Source organism: Heliangelus exortis, chromosome 9 (genome assembly GCF_036169615.1).
Source record: "Heliangelus exortis chromosome 9, bHelExo1.hap1, whole genome shotgun sequence".
NCBI lineage: Eukaryota > Metazoa > Chordata > Aves > Apodiformes > Trochilidae > Heliangelus > Heliangelus exortis.
The window spans coordinates 8448405-8471285 of record NC_092430.1 but is presented as its reverse complement, the minus strand read 5'-3'; the positions used below and the strand labels follow the sequence as shown (position 1 = coordinate 8471285).

The window sequence follows — 22881 nt, the reverse complement described above, 5'->3', positions numbered from 1 at the left end:
CAGACAGCTGCTCATGTTGGGCCAAATGGGCAGTGGTTAATTCCCAGTAAGGAAAACTGAAGTCTTATAAACCATAACAAGATGGGGACTGCTTGATTTCCAGATCCATGCATCAGGAAGCCAGTATTTCACAACATAACATTTAACAGGTATTTTCACTCTTCAGAGCATTAAAAGTGGCCCAACAAGCTCTCTTCATCCCCAAAGCCATGAAGTGGTTTGTGGAAAGCAACATTTTGCTGCCAATAGCAAGGCAGTGTGGGCAGCCCTTTGGATACCCAGCACACCCTGCTGACTTGCCACCCCACGTCCATGCCTGCAGTGGGCAAAAACCCCCAACAGAGCTGCCACCTGGGACACCAGCAGGGGAAGCCTTTGCCTGCAGCATCCCACCCCAAAATGGGCTTGCAAATCACAAAAAAATAAAAGTTCCTTCAACTTCCTTGCTGGAACCTATGTCGTCCATCACAGACAAAACATCCCTCATCCAGTGCCTGCAGGAATCCCAATAGGCTGCACTTCATTGGATGGGCCCAGAATGTAAATGTAGCTGGAAAAGACTTGTGACAAAACAAGAGCTTATTTAGGTTTTAAAAGGGACACCGAGATCCTTTCCTTCAACTGTGAATTCAATAGATTTCCAGTACAGCTTTTTAGTAGTTAGTTTTTTTTTTTAATTAATCCACCAGAGTCCAGAAGCAGATGATCCTACATTAAAACAAAAACTTTGACTCACCAAGCACTTCCTGGCAAAGCTAAATAACAACCCCTGAGCCATTCAGCAATAAGAAAGCACTGAAAATTAAGAGTAAATTCTATTAGGTGCTAGCTGACACAGTGACCTGTATTAGGGCTTCAACTGCACCTCTGCCACAGAGTTCTACCCAAACAGGCTTTATTGCCAAGCTTTTATATGTGTCAATCAAATAAAGCAGCCCTATGCCATAGAGTGTGAGAGATGATGAAGCAGAACTGACTGACTTCAAGTCTTCTAGCAGCAAAGGGCAATTAACACAACCTCAAGAAATGAAGAACTGAGCCAAGAGTGAACGTTTAAAAGAAAATGCAAAATTTCACAAACAAGATGGTTTTCTTGGCATGGGACAATTCTCAGGGTGGCTATATTTAAAGGTAACCAGATTTACTGATATGCACAGGTCACGTTGTTAAGATCAGTATTTTAGCCTTTGAAAGGTGAACTGTTGAAAGGGGCCAGGTCCCCAGGGACCCCAGGCTTCCTCAGCCAAGTGCTGATGGAAGGAGAAGGCCACGAGGCAGAGCTGCCTGGGCCAGCTCAGGAGAACAGGCTTTGGCAAACACAATTACTGTAAGCTGCAAATCTCTTCTGCAGAACCCAATAACAGAAAAAGCATTGAGATACTGAAGAGGTAAACACAAAATGCAGGAAAAATGACTGTAACAAGTGAAATGTTAACTTTGTCACCGATCAACTCATTTCAGAAAGAGGAGCAGTCAAGTTCAGGAATGATATTCTGACACTTCCCTACCAATATGAAAGAAGGAGAGAAAAAGCTGGGAAGAACACTAAGGAACCCACATCACTGTGCATGCAGCAAGGAAAGGACAGAAGAAGAAGACCTCGCTGCAGGTCTGTCCTGCAGGGCCAGCCAGAAGGCAGGAGGAGGCTCAGGTCCCGTGCAAACAGCCACATTTCTCTGCAAGAGTCGGGCTGCTGGAGACACATGGCTGAGCATGAGGATCAGACACCCACAGACCACCCAAGCAGCACAAGTATGTTGCTGATTCACAGGAACTTAGGTTGGAAATGACTTCTCCATCTAGGGCTGCCCTTGGGTCTCGCAGGGAAGCAGAGGGATTGGGGAAAAGCAGCTCAGAGCCTCAGGCACAGGCGGGCTCTGACGGGGGCGCTGAGCCAGGTTCCCACGCAGCTGCTCCCACCCCATGGGCAGGAGCTTCCACACCACAGCATCCTCCCACTGCCCAGCTCCAAGATGCCACTGGGCTGGGCCCTCCAAGGCAATCTGACTGTTGCCTCCCTTTAGCAACAGCTTTATGGAGGGCATTTGCTTTTCATACCCAACAAACACACGCTTCACATATCTGAGGTAAAAGATTTTATTATCCCATGGATTTTTCCTAAGAAGTAAGAGTCCTACCAGACAAAATATACAAAGCATCTTATGTTTTCTTCCTAGACAACTGCATTCTCATCCTATGGAACAGTGACCACATTAGCTCACCTTAAAGAACCAAGGTTTGACCTTACAGCTGCGGGATTGCACAGAGTTAGCATATTCAATGACCAGTTAATTCATGCAGAATTGGAAAGGAGGGGGAAAGGCGTGTGTGCTCACCTGTGTGCAGGCTTAGGTTCTGAGAAATGGGGCTTAAATTTACTCGTCTGGGGTACTGCCATTAAGAGAATCAGTTCTTTGAGCCTTCTTGTCATCCACTACATAATGAAAGGTAATGGCTAGCAGAAAGTTATCACTGGAAAAACACAACATGAGAAAAGCAAAAATCCCTCTGACTGTGGGAATCCTTCCTTACTAACTTGCATGAAATGCATGAAGCAAGCAGATTGAAATGAAAGTGTCCGTCTCTACCTGTTGACCCTTAATGATTAGAGCTATGTTTATAAAAAAACCCCCAAAACAAAACAAAACCCCAAACAAAAAAACCCCACAACATCAAGAACTCTCAGTCTCTAAGGACATACTAATTCCAATTGCATTACATGACCATCATTTTGGGACCCTGCTTTGTTTTCAGATAATTAACTTACAGCATTATTTATTACTTTAAAATTTTAATCTAAAATATACTCTTTTGGTTCTGCTGAGTTAATGATTGTACTTGCATTTACTTTACCATTCCTCTTCTAAAACAACAAGCTCATTTCAACAGATGGTGAAGAAGTCCAGATTTGCTGGAAACCAATTAACAAGAATGTGCCAAGTTGAAACTCACCCCATTCTTTCAAGCCAAAAAACTGCCTGCATTTCAAGAACCTAATTAGTTTTAACTATATTTATGGAACAGAGGGAAGAATATTTAATTAGTCTGCAATTCTTCTGTCTGGTGATCAATAGAAATACAGTTTTGTTCACACAACTTCTCTGCAGTGTATTGATCAGCTGAATCTTGCCTTGTATCAGTATCTGCACTACTACAGTGCCTGCAGATAATGTGATACATGGCTGGGCTACAGTAATTACTATCCAAACAGCTTTCATCAGGAGTTATACAAGAATACTCTCTCTCTCTTCTCTCTATTAAAAAACAAAACAAAACAAACAAGTTCTTCCTCTGCACTTGCCAGTAACTACCAGTTCTGCTGCTCATACCACCTTGCAGGTAGGCATGGCACCCCATCCACACACAGATGGGATCTCACCAACTCAGGAAGAAAGACATGTGTGAATCTAACTCATCTTCCCAGGAAAGCAGAGCTGGCCAGGACAGACACAAGGCTGGAGTAAACCACCCAGCTCCACCTATGCCTGTACGTCTCCTGTAGATGGAACATCACTAGAGCTCTGGCATCCTGCATTGAAGATTCACCTTTTTATTTACCTGGGCAAAATGACAGCAGGTCTGCTCAAGATCCACAGCAGATGTGACTGTGTGTTCGAGAAAAAGCTACACAGCCTTGCACTTCACCTTCTGCTTTGTGGCTGAGGAAGAAGGACATGCTGTGTCACTCATGGCATTCCCAGGCCACCTCACTGCCCCTTTCCCTGGCCTCTTGCCCACCCTGGACACCCATTAGGAGACCCTGCATTGCTCCCTGGGTCACACTGAGCCCTGCCACGTTCAGGAGGAGACGTGGTGAGAACTGAGTCCAGGAGCCAGTATAAAAACAACAACAACATGCTTTCAACGTTTGAATTCTGATCTTCAGGGGGACAGCACGCAGCAAGCTGGGACCACCACAGCATGGGCTGGGCAGAACTCCTCCTCCTGCTGAGCATCCTGGATTGCCCAGTCCATAGCCTCACAACTATTCTTCTCCTGAGTGCATCTGGTTACATATTTCTGGTCACTACATCAACACCAGAATGGAAACCCTCCTCCTGTACATACCACCTTCTGTTTTGGTGCCAAGGCAGCCCCAAAGCACTGCACCAGCCTGAAATCACTCTGCCAGGAAAATGGAACTTGTTTCCAGCACTCCTATTTCTCAGCCATCCCTTCTACTCCAACCTGCTCCTAGAAGAGATTCCTGTCCTCTGATGTGGAAGAAATTGCATCTACTCCCAGGTTATCTTTTACCCCTGTGTAAATTTAAGCCCAGCAAATGTCTCAGGTATGTAGCAGGGAGAAAAGAGAATCCACTGTGAGGCCACAACGGACCCAAGAGGTTAGAGCTGCACAAGCAGGGGAAGGAATAAAAAAAGTAAGACAGATTACCATGTCTAAAGAGAGGGCTGAGAGCATGTGTGTGCAAGCAAAGCCAAGGAAGTTTGCATCTGGAACGTGGCTTCATGATTTTGTGCAGATAACAGTTTCGACCACAAAAGTGTTTTCAAAGTGACGAATCCGATGACAGTTTCCAGCCTCACGTCGACTGATACCTACAGGTGATGGAAAGAGAGGAGAGGGAGATTCAGCACATGAGAATCTACAAGAGCTGCATCAAGAAAGAGAAGCAGGTGAGATGGAACAACTTAACACTGAAATGCAGGAACAGCACAGCACATGAAAAGAAGCATAATCTGTTTTTTTGAAGAATATTCTTTAGGCCATGGTCCTGCGGTAAGAACTTCCACGAGCTGGGAGAGATGTCTGGAAACATCTGGTTTCAGATGAAAGCATCTCTGTCATCTCAGAGACCAGAAAGCCCCTCAAAACCAGCAGAAGTCACAGGTTGGTACAGAGCACAGCTCTGGATGCTGCCCAGGAAGGCTTAAATCACTTCCCCTCTGGCTGTGCCACTCTGGCTCAGCACCATGCGTGCTGATCCTGCTCTGGCTTCAGCCTCCCTGGGAAACAAGGAATGCTCCCCATGCCCTTTAATGTAGGCCCTGAGCTCTGGGCAGCTCTGCCAGGCAGTCACTCCCCTCTTAGGGCAACCCAGGAGGTGCCATGAGAGCAGCAGCCAGTGTGCCAGCAGCTCCTGGGGAGAAACCAACCACAAACTACAGCCATGGGGACCTGTGCACCCAAATGCACTCTGAAGCTTCTCCAGACCCAAACTGACTGTAGCTTCATGTTTCAGGTGAGCCTATAAATACACCAGTATCCAATAAATAAATAAATAAATACATATATTGAAATCAAGGAGTTTTTTGCAGCAACATCTGTATAGAAGATCCATATGACTGATTTTCAAGGAAATCATTTTAAGGTTCTCTCTTCACAACTTTCTCCATATTAAATTGAAAGCAACTGGCAGATCTAATCTGCTCTCAATAGCTGCAACTGAAGTGGGTGTCTCCATTAGGGAAATCTTCCAAAGACTTCCCAACAGCACAGCTATTAGTTCAGCCCCAGGAGCCCTCATGTAAATGAACTGCTGGCTCCTGAAACCATTTTCTCAATGTTTCTATTTGGCTGATAGATGACAGAAACACAGCAGCCAGCACCCCTTTTACAGCACAATCATCCCAGATTTGGATTCAGAAAAGACCTCAAAATATCTTCTGTGTGCTCACACCCACAGGGAAAGCTTTCCCTCTCACCATGAAGAGCCCAGCATGGCTGTAAGACCAGAAAGGACTGTGATGAAAGCAGGTTAGGAGAGCTGAACACAGGAAGGCTCTTACGTCTCCTCAGGCTCCTCCTCTTCAGCCTGTAGGTCTCCTTGCCTCTGCAGAGCCGGTGGATGAAGGACCCAAGCTGCTCCATCTCACTGATGTGCTCAGTGGCAATCATCTCCTCCTGGATTATGTATGTCTGAGGCAGGTATGTCCCTTTCTGAAATGACACAGTTCCCACCAAAATAATGTACAGCATCATGATCTCTTCTTCCAACTGAACTGAACTTGGCACACAGAGTGCCAAGGGCAATAAAAACTGCAGAAAATGTGCTGCTTGGAGGCTAAAACTCAATTCACTGAGGCCAGTTAAGATGCTCGCCTGTCCTTTCACTAATCTGTCCCATGCAACTAGCACAGGGAACACAAAACAGATTAGATCAAAAAACTGAATATTCACACTGGGGATGAAGCCAGTGTAGGATCAACCCTGTTATAAACTGACCCCAGTTTTAAATGAGGGTGTGTGAAGCTGTAACTCTGACAGCACAACAAACCCATCTGGAGAGGGATCAAGGCTTAACCAAAATGCCAAAAACTCCAATGAAAATGGGCATTTGGCATTTACTTCAAAAACTAGAAACCAAAAAATGACAGCCCTGCCAGATTCCAAGGGTTTCCTGATTTTTCTCTGTCTCCTCCTTGGTCCATTCAGCACAGCCACAACAATCTTCTGCTCTCAGAGCCAACAGAAGCAGGAACGAGAGATGTGCCATGGGCACTACATTTAGAAACCCTGCCCTGCATGGTAGCACAAGACACTCAGGGAAAGCCAGCTCTTGGCACAGCTCCATCACCCCCAGGACACCAATCCAAGATTTGGTGGCAGTGCAGGGGGCTGACCACTCCAGAGACCAAGGTGAAGCATCGTATGTGACCTCCCTGCTGCAAGGGTGGAAGCCACTCTGAAGATCAGGGTGATGAGTTGGAGAAAATGGCAGAAAGCCACCAGGGGCTGGAAAAAATGGGGAGAGAGAATATGGGGGACCTGGGAGCACCCCAGGGATGGAAGCAGCCTCTGTCCCTGCAGCAAAGGGATCTGCTTGGCAATGAGGAGTCCCTGCAAGCAGATCCTGGGGTGCTCAGCCCATGTCACAGCTGACAGGGCATAACTGTGGCAATAAGGAGCTGTGCTACAAATACAGCTTAGGCTGGAGGACACATCTGAGCAGACTAGATGTGAAACAGGCCATGAAGCAAAGATTCGTTTCTGGTCCCTTTTGCTTAAGAAAAGTTAAAAAATAAATGAACCAGCACAATATAAATATAGCAGGGGGGAAAGCAAGCAACAATAGCACAATTTCAAATAGCAGCTCTTTGCATTTCCACAGCAGGACTGGTTATCTCCATAGAGATGTACCTGGAGACACACTGTCTTAACTTGGCACCGTGCTGCTGGGCTGGCATAGCCTACTGGATCAATAAAGCTCTTCTCTAATGCTGGAGGAACAGATTATTAGTGGAAGCTTGTACTACACTAACACAACAATTCTTCAAGAAATTCAATTACTGAGTCTCAGTGGGAAGGTGCAGGAGAGGGCATTTGATACATTCGGTTACTAGCAAGAGCTGTCATGTTAACACCTGGGGCTGGGGCTCAAGATTTTCTATATCCTAGACATGGAGACAGGGCTTAGAGAGACACACATCTACACATAATTCAGTTTCTTCATTGTTTTAGATTTAAATAGCTGTGGCTGCTGAAGCAGTCAGGAATAACTATTCCTTCAGTGCAGGACTGTGCAACAAGTACAATACCTTCAATTCTCCACTCTGAGTTTTAAGAAAACTGGAGCACTGAGCACCTTGGGTTCTGCAGAAGATGTGGAGCATCTACCATGTAACTGGAGCATCCACCTCCACTTCCCTGCTGCTGCACAGGGGAAGAATTCCTCATCCTTTTCTTTCTGCCATTACACCTCCACATAATAAAGTCTGCAAGAAGTAGCAGAGCTGCCATTCACAGGTGAAAAATCAGACACAAACAACCTGGTACATGCAGGTTTATGGTGACAGCAGGGCCAAGATCTGTGCAGGGTCTGGCACAGCCCTGCCTACACACAGCAGGAATGGCAGAGTGGGCACAGGGCACACATTGCTGTGGGGGGGAAAGGGCAAAGGAGGTTCACTGACTGACTGTGCTGCCACAGCCTGCTGGTTCAAACCTCTAACATTATTTGCTGGACCAAGGTTTGGTCCTAGAAACAGGACTGAAAGCCCCTGACCATCTTCAAAACCAAACCTTCAGCTGGAAACCAGTCTCATTCATTAGGGACTTGACTGGATTCAGTTAGAACCTCCACAGACAGATTGGACACTTACCCAGACAGGTACTTAAACCTACATCTGCCTTGTACTCCCTTTAAGGAACTAAACATATAAGACTATTTTAACTATAATTTTTATTCTCTTGCAATTCAAATTCTGATAAAGAGAAAGCATTATTTTCATTGACTGTGATTTTATCTCTATTTTAGGATGTGACCAGCCTCCCCAGTCTCTCTGTCAGCAGGTACAGACCTACCTTTTCCATTTCCCTCTGCTCCAGGGACTGGTCACCTGCCACAGTCAGAGGCTGTCGTGGGTTTGGAACAAGCTGTAAGTCAATGTGTGTGGTATCCCAGCAGGGTTCCCAGCACATTTGCCAGACAGCACTCTGCAAGCTCCCAGTTCATGAAGACAAACTGGGAGCGTGACAAAGACTGGAGATGAGGCATCTCTCAAGGCACAACCTTTTGTCTCTGACCTTAACCCCTAGAGAATTAATCACACTGTGTGTAGCAGCAAGTGGGAAAAGGAAATTTAAGTAAGAGTTAGAATGTTGTGGCTTCTAAAAAAAATTTCTTTAATATAACCTCACAGAAGGGAGTAAGTGACCCTTGGTGCTTAGGTTTACCTGCAGAAGACCGAGATAGAAATGTACCTTCTGCAGTCTCAAAAATCTTGGTTTTTTCCCCTGCTGCTAAGATTAAATAGTGCTCTATTTTAAGAAGGCTGTCTCCAGTCACTGCAATAGCAGCAGGGGCTTCTGAACTGAAGAAACCTGATGGTACTAAACCAAATGAATGCCTGCTGTGAGTAAAGCTGCATTAGCTCAAGCCCACTGTTGCAGACCTCAGCACAGCAGGGAGGGCAGCACCAATCCCCCCACCCACCCAAAGGGTGGAAGTTGAAGGCCTGGTGCTCCCCGGGACACTGAGAACTCTGCAAATGGTAAATCACAGTGGTAGCCATGGATAGAGTGGAAGGAGGAAATTTTTTTCTTTTTTTCTTTTTGATTCCTACTATCAGTAAATACCAGAGGGAAGGAATCTGCTGTGTCACCCTGGTCAGGCTGATCCATCATCTCAATGTTACTGCACTGTTTGCAAAATTAGTGTTTCAGCAAAATCCTCTGAAGCATTTGCTTTACATAGAGTTGGCTCTGTCAGGGCCAGACTTACTTCCACAGACACAGCAGTTTTGATTTCCCGTGAGCTTCTAGCTGGCACCCAGGAGCCAACTCAAGAAAAGCATGCAAAATAAGCAGGATTGCAGCTATACCTTGACATTAACCAGCAGCTCCCACAGGTTGCGAGGAGGCATCACGATAGTGGTGTTCAGCTCGATGACGTAGCACTTATCCAGGGTTATGTCATGATAGGCTGTCAGACCCTGTGTTCCAAACACAGAAATTAACAACTCAGCCTTTTGAAATGGCAGTGAAGACAGGTGAAAAGAGGGAATTCAGGGAAGAGAGGAAACCGCTCTAAGCAACAAATCTCTCCAAGGACCTCCCTTGGTTGGAAAATGTCAGGGAGGGCCTTGGGAAGGAGGACAGCTCGGTGAAAAGATCATCATAGACACATGTGAAAACAGGGACAGTGCCAGACCACAAACACTGTGTTGGTGTGCCCCAGCTCAGCCCTGAGCTACACCCTCAAAGGCCCCAAGAACTCCTTACTCGCTGGAAATCGTGGATGATGTCCGCTGGGTCACTCCCTCCAAACTGGGGCACTGGGACGTTGATTTGCTCATAGTTCTCCTCAAGGTAAATCTTGACATCTTCGTGCAGCTCCAGCTGCCCTTTGAAGGGCGAGTATAGCGAATCTTCATAAAGGACACCACAGTGAAACACACTCTCACGGGGCAGCTGTGGGGACAAGATCCAGATGGAAGTACAACACTCCTACACCCCACTAACAGCTACAGCAAACACAGGAAGAAATGTACTCATACCAGGTAAAAACACTCTTTTCAAACAGATGCTTGAGAATATTTCAAGATCTGTCTTTTTACCATTAACTGTTCTTAATGATGGTGGAGTAAAACACCCTTGTGATACAATGACATTTCCCTTCCTCAAAGCCAGGTCCAAAGGAAATAAAAGATTCCCTGTGTGGGATTTCACAAGGGATAATTCAGAAAAGCAGACTGACTGCCTGTAGACTTTTATATTTCATAACCAAGCTATTCACATCCCCCCACAGACACAGCTTCCAGTAACTGCATTTTCCCACATAAGATACACAAGCTCAGGACAAGCAGAGCATCATTGCTAAAGGCATTTGTACCATGTGTATGGCAAATGCACCAAAACAAAGCTGCTTCACTTCACTTCACTGCCAAACAGGAACCGTGGCTCTCCAGGGCTCCAGAAACACAAGTTAAGGGCAAGAGAGCTAACGCAGGCTGGGTGATGAAGTCTGAGCACGAAGATCACAGGGACAATCTGCAGCCATCAGAGACTGACACATAAAGGCACCATTGTCCTGGTCCCCAGAGCATCTCTGACCATGCCGAACAGGCTTTGCCATGTAATTGCATGTAAGCTGTAATTTGGTATTGCAGGCAGGCAGTGGGGTGAAAACTGGTGGCCCCAAATGGACCTGTGGGCATTTCCCAGTGCTGCTCAGCATGCACCAAGGGTAGGTTATTGGCCTGGTGAGGGACAGAATGCTGCCCATAACCTGGTCAGTAACCTTCCCTCAGTACTGGGGGCTTCTTCTCGTAAGGAGGTGTCTACACCTGCAAAAGGGTGCCACCACACTAACAGTGGTGTGTGGGAGGGGTGAGCAGCCCTGTGGTTGTTACAGGATTTCCAAATCAGACATAAATGAGCACGGGTTATAAAGTGCTGATGTATCTTAAAACAAAGATTGCAAATTAATTTGACAGCAAGAAAATTTATGGAGCAAGGAAGTGTATCAGACAATTATATTGCTGAATGGATAAGTGGTCCTGGGAGAACTCATTCACTAATAGCTGCTCTGCAGCAGAATGAGGTTTTGAGAGCAAATTGGGTTTCTTGGCTAAGCACTCCACAAGCCACAAAGCTCAGCAATTTCTTCTTTAAAAGCAGCTCTGCCCTGTCTCTTTCTCCCCACTCTGACCCACCTCAGTGCTGCCAGCCCCATGCCTCAGCTAGACCAGGATTTGCAAAGACTATGTGGAAGAAAAGGTGCTGAATTTAACAGAGGTCAATGTCTTAGCTTCCATACCATCTCCCACTTACTTTTCATTTCTCTGCTTGCTTCATTAATAGCAGCACCTATTTTTGTTACACCTACAGGGTTTTTCTTTGCTAGGGCCTAGAAAACCCACTGCAAAAAGCTGCTTTGCTGTGCTTGTTCCTCCCTGCTCTCTCTAGGGCTCACTCTCCTCTTACAACCAGCTTGCACCCAGACAGGAGCAGCATTGGATTTACTGGGTAGATCTGTCAGGGTATTTTTATGGAGTTAAAAAAAGCAAAAAAACCCCATAAAACTACAAGGGAGAGGAAGAGAGATTTTTCTGAAAGGCTGCTCCTGGCAGTCAGGATGGAGGTGAGCCTGAGCCCACCACTTCAGCCATGCCCCACCTGGTGCACCCCGAGGACTGGCTCCCAAGTTACGGCACCATGAAGTGACACGCCATCATACCTCCTGCTTCAGAGGCAGCTTGTCTGGCTGCTCTGGCTGAAGAGCCAGCAGACCTTCCCAACTTGCCCCTACCTGGGTAATGAAGAAGTATCTGTACACATACATCGATGCAAAGACCAAGCCCAGGAGCAGGATGAGCAGACCCATGGTCAGGTAGCACACCCCGCTGAGCGATGACCTCCGGCTGCGCACCACAGCACCTGCCTCCTCCTGCCAGACAAAATGAGAGAACTGGTCAGCTGCTGCTGGAGGGAGAAGAAAAACAGCTGCATTTTATGCAAAGGTTGTGCATGGGTCTGTGGTGGGCACCTGAAGAGGGCAGGCACCACCCTGCAAAGCCACTTCACACCTCACAGTGTTCTGGCAGGAGTAGAACACATCTTGTGCATTTTACTCTCCCATTTCCACCCCCCCCCCAGCATGCATATAACATACATATATTAAAAAATGTGTGTGTGAACATACACATATATATGTGTATAATCTGCTTCCCACCAACTGCTCAGAACAGAGTCAAGCTTAGTTTCAGTAGGCAATAAGGACCAACCCAAAAAAGAAGGAAATCAGGAACTAACAGTTCCCGGCTACTAAACTTAACTGCATTTATGTATTTATACTCCAAAAATATTGTTGAAATGCTGCCACCACTGCAGCATTTTTAGGGGAAATTTTTGAGGTGGAAATTACTGATTACTAGAAAGGTACCTCCTCGCTCTAATGGGGTGAGCCGACCCAAATGGCTGTGTTGATCCCTTCAACTCCACTTTCAAGCATATTCCTGCATACCTTCCAGGAATATGGTCAGGACATCAAAAGAAAACACATCTATCAGTTTTAGAATGCTGCCCAATCTTAACAGGCAGGAGCCAGCTCGCCTTATTACAGTCCTCAAAAAGGAGGGCAGTGCAAGGGCAGAGCTACCTCCTGGGGACCACTCATCCCAGCCCACAACACTCTTGTTTTTACTACCAAAATAACTCTCCAAAAAGCTAAGCAGGAGGATGTAAGGCCTTTGAGAAGCAGATGAAAGAAGCCAGCTCAGAGATGCCCCAGTTTCACCCAGCAGAGCTGCAAGCTGCCCTCAGCTGAGCAGTCAGGCAGAGGACACACACCAGGGAAGGTTCCTGCAGATTAACTCCTGCTCTGCAGAGCGTGATCTGAGCCATCTGAGCACAAAGGCACTGTCTCCATGGGCAGATTTAAAAGCAGAAAACAGCTTCTCTCTTCTAAGATTCATCACTTGTTAAAGGGAGAGATGTTTCTCCAGGGTAACATGGCCACAAATCTACGTGCTGGTGCAGAGAGAGATGCCCCAGGTCCCTGTCCCCCACTCCTCTTTCCCCTTTCCCTGCCATGGAGCAACCCTCACAAGAGCAGCAGTTCAGTCCCAGGCTTGGAGGCAGCAGGTCTCTCTCCTGCCTCAAGACAAGAGCACCCCAGTACTCCTGGTGCACCCAGGAGAATCCTGACAATTGTGAGATCCCCCTTCCTCCACAGCACCTGAGCTCCATTGAGGTGCAAAGCAGGGGCAGAACCAGGGTCCTGCAACCCCTCTGCTCCACTCCCAGCTGATGAGACAGCTCCAGCTACCAACTTCTTCTTTTCTAACCACATTCAGACGGGTAACTGCAAAAACCAAATCGATTTAGGAAAGCTACAGTTCCAGCACATCTCCAGGAGGAATTAGTCTGTATTTATTTCTTCTTCATCCCAGCTGCTGAGAGATATGCAGCACCTCTAATGACTGCCAGCTCCTCACACTGGGAATAGTGTTTAGTCAGTTTGCTGCTCCTCCTCCAGCAAATAAAGGGATGAGCAAACTGAAAAATACTACATTTTAAGTTCACTTACAGTCTTTCACTTCCTCTCATCCTACCAATGAGGGGCAGCACCAACAAGCCACAGTGAAAAGAAAAAGGGAAAAAAAAAAAAATCACATTCCTAGAGGAGGTTTAAAGGCTCTCTGACATGAACTGATAGGACAGGAAAGTCATGCTCTACATCAACTGTTTCACAAAACCAGATTTCCACAGAGAGATCAGAGAAAGTACAGACAGTGGAGGTGAAGAGGAACCAGAAGTTTGCTTTCTACTGACACTGAAGCATGGCTGAGAAAATGTTTAATGTTCTACAAGTGAATTAAATCTGAAAGGTACCAGGTTACTCTGATATGCTGCTTGTTTCCTTGGTGAGGTGCAAGTGAGCTTGGGGAGAGGGTTCTGAAGGACACAGCAACTCAGAGGAAAAAAAAAATTACTCCCACCAAAAAGAAAAATTGTGGAACTGTGGTAGGGAGGAGCAAATAGCTTTTGCTGGCTTACTATTTACTAGAGGACCTGTGTATTCTTTCCACAGCCAAAGACAGAGTGAGACATCCCAGCCCTCTCTGCCAAAGGAGATAAGTTCAGCTCCCTACAAAGCATTCCTGACTTCAGGGAAAATGCCTGACTTTTACATGAAGCAAGGCTTTGCACTGGGAGAAGTTATGAAACACCAGGAAAAGTGAAAAAAAAACCCTCAAGTCCTCAATTTTTTGTGAGAAAAAAAACCCAACAGCTGCCATTCTGATGGAGCAGAGATTAAAGCAGGGATGTTAATAATGCTGTCAGCCAGACCAAGGGAAACAATTCACCTGTCTTTCAAATATTGTAGAAAAATCACCTGTGCAAACCCTCACTAACAATATCTTTCTTCCCCCAGTCCAGCAGATTGAAAGGCCATCAGCCTTTGTCAGGATGAATGAATTGCAATTTAAAAGCAACTACAGGGGAATCAGCACCTGAGCTTTTGGCTGGAGACATTCTCAGTACTGACAGCCCACGGACAGAGCAGAGCACAATCTGCTTTAACAGCTTTTCACCCAAAATAATAATTCTTAACTAGGTTGGAAACATCCAGGAAGTGTCTTTCAGAGGCTGCTGCCCCACTCGTGCTGCAATATACCTCCTTCCCCACAGGACCACCACTCCCTGCAGTAGAAATTTAAATTTACTGGGTTTAAAACCCAGGAAATCCATTGCAGCTTATTTCCATCTGTCCTTGCCATAGCAATGCCTGACCCCCCAGCATAGGAGCACTTTTCCCTTACGCTAATCTTATCCTAAAGAAAACCAGGTGGTCCCAGCAGCTAGCTGCACTAAAGCCATCCCCACCAAAAAGACCCCCAGGACCAAACCATGCCACACAGCAGGCTTTGCACATCTGGCAGCATTGCTGGGCTCCAGGAATTGCAGCTCTGGGTAAAAGCATTAAGACACAGCAGTGGGGTTCGCCTGAAGAGCAGATCATGCCTTCAGCACATGGATTTTCACTGAGGACAAAACAAATCAAAATATTAACAAGCCAAAATGCTGTCTAACAGCATTCACCAGATGTTTAAGTTTTTCCATATGAATTCATTAACCAAATGCTCTTCTTACAACAAGCCACCCTACTATTTTCTGTCTCAATAACTATGGGATTTTTTTTGGCCAAGAGCAATAGGAAAGGTTGGGGTCAAAAGAAGCCTTGGACAGAGTCAGGAACAAGTACTTGTGTTAAGTAAGTGGGCTTTGTTCTTTTTTATTTATTTATTTTCCCCTCATTTTTGTTTTTTCTTGCTTTAAACACAATATTCTAACAGATGGGCATGTTTTACAAGAAAATCAGCAGGAGATCAGGAGATTCTTCCTCCCCACACTGGGCCATGCAGAGGACAAACATTCATTTCTTCTCCTTGAACGGATGGAAAACTACAGCAGCAGCAGAGGACCATGATGTCCACTGTCCAGGTGCTAAAGAAAAAGGATACAAGGAGGATGCACAGACAGACCCACAGCTCCTCCACTGGGATTTCAGGAAAAAAACACCCACCACTTCCTCTGGGTAACCCGAGGGGTTATAACTTGATCTTCTTCTCCATGGGCAATTTGAGAAAGCATCCATCTCTCAAGGAGAGCATCTTGGTTTTCTGCCAGGCATTGTCCTTCTAATACTTCTCCCCACTTGGTGAGAGACAGAAGCAACTACAGCAGGTGAGGCTAAATAACCAGTTATGCTGACTCAGCTCCAGTTTACAGGCACCATTGCTTTGTAGACACTCAGCCTAAAGCCTGGCAGCAAATAAGATAATGGAATATAAAAATAAATTCCTTTCCTTGGACAACACAGGCTCTCCACTATGCCTCAGTGCCCTGCCTGCTCAGGGGCCAGCACAGGAATGGCACAGGCAGCTGAAACCCAGATGGGATGGGATGGGATGAGATTATGATACAGACCATTTAGTAGAAGAGGCTTGAAATCAGCCTAGGGTAGAAAAAACCCTTGTAATTCAGTACTTAGGGATTTTCTTCAGAATTTCAGGTCTTGCTGAAGACATGATGAAAATGGCTGGTTATAGGGCTGTTACCCCTATTTATTTCTGAATAGTTAAGGAGCATTTGGGATAGAAGCGTGGCTGTGCTTTACAGCTGTGATGTCCAGTCTGTAGCATGGAATCAAGTCCAAATAATAGAGTAATACAGCACAGGGAAACCATCAACACCTGCTGGGCACCACCAAAGGCACCTACTGCTGAGCAAACCCTTCTGGCTTCACAGCTCTGCAGACACAGGGGCAGGGAGAGTTTGCAGCCTGGGGCAGATCTCCCCCCAGCCCAGACTGCAGCAGCTGCCTCTAAAGCCAGGGAAGATGAGAGCCTGCAAGCATTCACTCCCAGCTGGAAACTTCACTCCCCAGTGCCAGGGATTTGGCTTTTGCAGCACCTCCCTCGCTGTCTGCATCCTTCCCCCTCCTGCTAAGCAGGACTAATGCCCACATGCTAGACTGCTGTGCCCTGGCATCTGCTGTCTTTTTGAAGAACTTATCCTTTTTTAAAGATGCAGAAATCCCTGGAGGTCCTGAGCCTTTTGAAACTCAACACAAGCAAGAGCTGCTAGCAAGAACCATACCCAGCCAAGTGTCACCTTTGACATTTCTCATGAATACAGTACAGACTGATGAATAGCAGGTATCTGCTTCGATCACTCCTTCCTCACTGTCTTGCTGAAGATGACAGAAGTGAAGATATTAAAAGTGTCACATCATGCCTTGTCCCCTCCTGAACCACACACTGCCTTGGCAGGGATGGGCTCAGCTCACATCTTTTTCCTGCTTTTTCTCTAGCTTTGGAAACAGCTCTGAGCTCTCCACAAACCATTCTTTCCTGCACGTATGAAACACACAGGTTTGACATCTCTCATTTTAGGTGTAGCAGGGCACACAGCTCAACAAGTATCTAAATATACACCCCCAACAGGCAAAAAAGCTCGGGGTGACTAAAAATAGTGGATGTGATTTTACTGACAAGTGAGAAGAGAAACGTGATGCAGAGGAGATGCTCAAGGGGATGTGGTTTGGACAAGAGCACTATCTGAAATGCAGTGAAATATGTCACCCTTCTCTGGGAGGTTTCATGTTGGAAGGCAGCAGCAGCCTGAGCTCCTGACGTAGCAGATGTACTGATGTAACTACAGACACTGCCCCAGGCAGCCACAGCTTCCTAAAGGAAGCAGAGTCAAAGCCCAAGAAACCCACGCCAGAAAATAAAACTGATCGCACCATTTACTTATTTCTCATAACTGAAGGCCAATAGTAAAAGAAAAAGTAAAAGAAAAAATTGGTTCAAGATCTCTACCTCCAACATATCAAGTCCCAGCTTCCTAGTCAAAATCAGTTACAGCTCTGCAGAATGTAAGGACCTGAAATAGCAACACCTCTATTGACCTGAGCTGGAAAAACCCCACAGCCAAAGACCAAAGAGCAGGGGAAGCCATCCAGGGTTTGGGACTGGAACAACTGCCAAGCTACAGATCTACAGAAAGGGAAGTGAGAGACCACTTGCAGGGAAAAGGCAGATGAAGAAAGACAAGAAGGGAGAGAGGAACAGAGAGAGAGAAACCAGTGCACCAAAGGCAGCTGATCCTTGCATCCACCAAATCATCTCCCATGCTCCAAAAAGGCTCCTCTGACAGATGAAAAGGGGGAAAAAAAAGAAAATAAAAGAGTCCTGTCCTCCAGAGCAGCTATACTTAGATGGGAGAGAGTGAAACTACAAGAAACACCAAGTGACCTCAAGGGGGGACCAGTGGCTGGGCCACTACCGTGGCAGAGTCGCAGGGGCCAGTGCTCAGCACGGGCAATGGAAGGCCCCTGTAGAAGCCAATTGCCTAGGAGCAGAACAGTGTTCCAGGCTGAACAGTGTTTTATTGCTTTAGAATAATGTGTGCATGCAGGAGATAGATATATATATACACACACACATACAAGCACGTATATATATGGCACAGTTTCCAAGGCAACCAAACTCCCTGCACGCTTGTGCAGGGCCACACAGCAGCATTACCAAGCAGAAGACAAGTGATGACTTCTGGACTCAAAGACGCCTGGAAACTACAAAAAACCTAAAAAAACCTCAAACCAAACCAAAGAAGCTATAATTAAGAGACTATCATAACCAAAGGCTAAAAGGTTGCAAAAAATTAATATAATCACATCTCTGAATGACAGCACAGCACACGACTTGTAACAAAGCCACCTGTCTCAGGAGTCACTTTGCAGTGCTGAAAATTAGAATATCAAAACCAACTACTGGCTAATTAAAACCTCCAGCTTTGTTACTGTACAACAAAGACAGCAGGAATTTAAAAATGCAGCCTGGCATGTGGGAGCTCCTAAACACTCAGTGATAACATTTTCCTTCTCCCTTGTCAGCAAGAGAGATATAAACCCCCTTTCTTTTCTCTTTTTTCCTCATCCTTTTCTGGATCTAAGGGGCTGTTTCTTCCCTCTCTTTGCATGGCAATGAGGAATTAATTTCCATACTTTTAAAATTTTATATTTTGGCAGAAGCACAGCTTCCAGCTGGAGTTTTCCCAGCCTCTTTCTCCTCTTTCCCAGGAGTAAAACCATTCAGAGCATTAGCAGAACCAACAAAGCCCCTTATAAAAATAAGGCTATTCTTACCAGGCACACAGCTAGAGCTCCAAGCACCATATGGAACAGACAGGCAGAGAAAAAATAAACAGCTATGGTCAAGAGGCAAAAAATGTGCCAACCTGGGTGTTGAACAGCCTCTCTGCCAAAATAGTCTGATAAACACATCCTCATTTCCAGAAATCAACAGGAGCTACAGCACACATGGTGACAATGGGGAGAATCAGTCCCACACAAGACTCCACCACAACAGATAAAAGGCTCTGGAGCACCTGGGCAGACCTCACCTGGGAGCAAGCATGGCCAAGTAAAAGCCAGTGTTGGAGTTTGGTTTTGTTGTTTTTTTTTTGTTGAACCCTGAAGTGGAAGGTAGCGTTAAAAGGGAATTTTCCCCCCAAAAAGAATCAAGCTTTGGCACTGGGTCTCAAAACCTATCCAGAGTAACGGAAGGCAAAAGGCAGCTGAAGGAGGAGTGAAGTAGCATGGCTGCTCTGAGAGTAGGGGAAGCTCTTCCACTGAGGGGTTGGCAAAGTTGAAGATATACTTGTTTCAAAGGTAGACAGTGGGCACTTGACTCCTTAAAAGACCTTTGACTGATGCCAAAAATACTCAGGAACACTGAGAAACTGCTGCAAGGAAATGCCAACACCTTTCAGCTTGGTCTCAGTGGAGTGTATCCCTTTTCCACCAGGATGAAGTGATTGGAAGGTGCTACCAGCTGCTCCAAAAACCAACCTGCCTGCTGGGCTCTAACCACTGCTTCCCCTCAGGGAGCTCCATGTCCAGAGAGTTTTGGGGTCCAAACAAATGTACAATTTAAAACCAAAGCACCCACCTTTGAGTTTCTACAGTCAGTCAGGCAGAGATGTCAGAGCCAATTAGCCATTTTAGATGTCACCAAGGGCCAGCCAAGCACTGCTGATCTGACTGAGGCAAATAAAGCCACTGCATCCCACTCTTCCACTAGAGGTGACTGATGCCAAAAAGGCTGGTAAAAAGGAGGAAACAGCCATGCCCAAGACTTTTATGAGCTGGAACAGTGAAGGTACTGCCTTCTTCTGGCTCTGCAGATGGGAGGGAACATCCTAGCTGTAAATCCATACTGTTGGTTCCAAGAAGATGGGTCAGAGTCCAGTGTTTCCTGCTGTTCAAGCTGAAGGATCGTAACAAGGAACCAGAGTTCAGGTTACATTTGCCTCTTCCCTGAAAATCAGGACTTACACAGTGTCACAACATAAAGCAAACTCACTGCTCCCTGTCAGAAACACTAAGAGTCATTATCTCTTCTCCCAGCAGTGGTGTAAGGAAAACCCTGACAGTCAGCCCTACACTTGAAAATTCACACCAAGATGCCATCTAGTTTAAGAACAATAAGAGAGAGGTGGCAAATTTACCTTTCTCAGCTCTACTGGTCAAACTGACTTCAACAGTAGGGCATGGCAGCAGGGAAGACAACTCTGTAAAGCAAGTGTGGAGGGATGGACTAAGAAAAACATAAGCCCCCACATCAAAAAACCTTCCACAATACAGTAATACTGGCGTTAAAAAACAAACCAAAACCCAACATGCCTGGGTTCCCACACATCACCTGGGAAGAAAACACCTGCCCAGAAGTGAGAGAAAATGCCTTTTCCATCTCCTGAAAACCCATGAATGAGCAAAGATGTGGTAGCTTAAAGGCAGGGACTGCAAAACTGAGGACAAGGACAGCTGACCTCTCTGCAGCCCCAGAAATGATGCTGTGCTGTGTGGGACTCCTGTCCCTCCTCTGGGCAGCTGTGCCACCACTCCCTGACAGGCCACCTCACCCTCAACAGCCACACAAGCAGCAGAGTGTGATGACAGGGTGAAAGCCAGAGTTCTGCTCATCACTGCCCAGCACTGGGCTTCTCAGAGCAGACCCAGAAGGGCCTCTGACCAATGGGCAGCACCTACAGCGCTGCGTTAATGGTATTAATGCATCCATTGTGTGCACCAAAGCTTTTGCCTCATCATTACATTTGGTTTATTCTACCTTTAAAATTGCTTCTTTTTAAAGGTACCTCGTAGTTTTGTGGTTTCCAAAGAAACTGCTGTGCCCATAGTGGGTAAATGCAATGGTTTCTTCCCATGCAAAGAGCAGCTACATGCAAAGCCGTGCTGGCCTCAGCTTTCTCCAGCTTTGGGAGAATGCACATCTCTAGAAAAATACTTCAAGTTTTCCCATCTCTAGCTCTTCAGTCTACACCTCCTTGGTGAGGGAGAGCTCTGTGCTTCAAAATTCAATGGCATTTATTACATTTCTGCTTGAAGCAGTAATTTCCTCTCCCAATCCTCCAGCCAGTTTCAGCCAGATCCTTTGTCATGCTCAGCTGGAATATGAAATATTCATGTCCCAATTCCAGAAAGATACTTAAGACCAGTATTTCACTAGAGCAGAACCTGTAGGGGTCCAGAGATACTTCTTCCAATCCAGCCTTTTTTTCTCTGCATCCCTAAACTAGCACTGACACTAAGCTGGGGGGGAGTGTGGATCAGCTGGAAGGCAGGAGGGCTCTGCAGAGGGACCTGGACAGACTGGAGAGTTGGGCTGATTCCAATGGGATGAGGTTCAACAAGGCCAAGTGCCGGGTCCTGCACTTTGGCCACAACAACCCCGTGGGGAGCTCCAGGCTGGGCACAGAGTGGCTGAGAGCAGCCAGGCAGAGAGGGACCTGGGAGTCTGGATTGACAGGAAGCTGAACATGAGCCATCAGTGTGCCCAGGTAGCCAAGAAGGCCAATGGCATCCTGGCCTGTATCAGGAACAGCGTGGCCAGCAGGTCCAGGGAAGTGATTCTGCCCCTGTACTCAGCGCTGGTGAGGCCACAGCTCGAGTACTGTGTCTAGTTCTGGGCCCCTCAGTTCAGGAAGGAGATTGAGGTCCTGGAGCAGGTCCAAAGGAGGGCAACCAGGCTGGTGAAGGGACTCGAGCACAGATCCTATGAGGTGAGGCTGAGGGAGCTGGGGCTGTTCAGCCTGGAGAAGAGGAGGCTCAGGGGAGACCTCATCACTCTCTACAACTCCCTGAAAGGAGGTTGGAGCCAAGTGGGGGTTGGTCTCTTTTCCCAGACGACTTTAAACAAGACAAGAGGGCATGGTCTTAAGTTGTGCCAGGGGAAGTTTAGGTTAGATATTAGAAAGAATTTCTTTACAGAGAGGGTGATCAGGCATTGGAATGGGCTGCCCAGTGAAGTGGTGGGCTCTCCATCCCTGGAGATATTAAAAAGAGACTGGATGTGGCACTCAGTGCCATGGTCTAGCAACCGCAGCGGTGGGTCAAGGGTTGGACCTGATGATCTCTGAGGTCCCTTCCAACCCAGCCAATTGTATGATTCTATGATAAACTGCAGAGAACTGAGAACCACCAGCAACTATGTTTTTTTTACAGGCTGATGACTCCATTCAGGACACAAAAAAGAAGTAATCACTTCAGTTCATGTGGACATGGGAGGGTTGGGCAAAGGCCAGAACTAACCTTCTGCTACAGGAAGCAGCTTCTTCAAACTAATACCTACTATGTTTAGATTCCTAAATCTAGACCTCAAGATGGTGAGAATACCCACAGCTCTGAAGCATCAAGCCTGGACTCAAGCCTGCAAACACATCAATGAGCATAATCAATCCACATCCCTGCCAGATAGTATTTCTCCTGCTCTCTGGATTTACAGTTTGTATTGTCAAAAAAACCATCTAAAAGACTTTTCTTCACATTCCCTTCTCTCACCATCTGTCTTCCACCTCACACCATCCTGGAGGGAAGCTGCTTACAAAGCCCAGCACTGCATCAGCACAGCAGCTTCCACCAAGCTGGCATGATTCCACTTTACAGGGCCAGCAGAGATGCCTGCCCAGGTTGCCCAGGGAATTGTGGCTGCCATCCCTGGCAGTGTCTCAGGTCAGGTTGGATGGGGCTTGGAGCAACCTGGGCTGGTGGGAGGAGTCCCTGCTCATGAAGGGGGGCTGGAACTGGATGAGCTTTAAGGTCCCTTCCAACCCAAACTATTCCATGATCTCTGGCTCACTTTCCCCTCCTGAATGCAGGAAAAGGCATGGGAGCAGGTACAGCCCAAGAGCCCCAGCAGCAAAACACTCTGGGTCTGCAAATAGCTCCAAATCCACTTGCTTCTCACTGCAGAGCTTCACAGTGGCAGTCACAGGGAAGGGTGATTCCTGAGCACCAGAAAGGCAGCTGCCCCCTCAGGGACAACAATCAGTTTTACTCAGTTCCTGTGGCTTTCCATCACAAACTCAAGGAGCATATTTCAAGAC

The 22881-nt window shown here is 46.6% G+C and overlaps 1 protein-coding gene across 2 annotated transcripts in view; it reads right to left on the bottom strand.

Moving 5' to 3' along the window:
• Window positions 1-2083: 2083 nt before the first annotated feature.
• ITM2C (integral membrane protein 2C) overlaps window positions 2084-22881 on the bottom strand; it is a 41616-nt gene continuing 20818 nt past the window's right edge. For both annotated transcript variants that reach the window (XM_071751897.1, XM_071751896.1), the window contains 5 exons: window positions 11714-11851; window positions 9685-9873; window positions 9285-9395; window positions 5751-5901; window positions 2084-4559 (listed from right to left, as the gene is read on the bottom strand). In XM_071751897.1, the coding sequence (XP_071607998.1) occupies window positions 4468-4559; window positions 5751-5901; window positions 9285-9395; window positions 9685-9873; window positions 11714-11851 (681 nt within the window). In that variant the 3' untranslated portion in view covers window positions 2084-4467. The remainder of the gene's footprint in view (window positions 4560-5750; window positions 5902-9284; window positions 9396-9684; window positions 9874-11713; window positions 11852-22881) is intronic.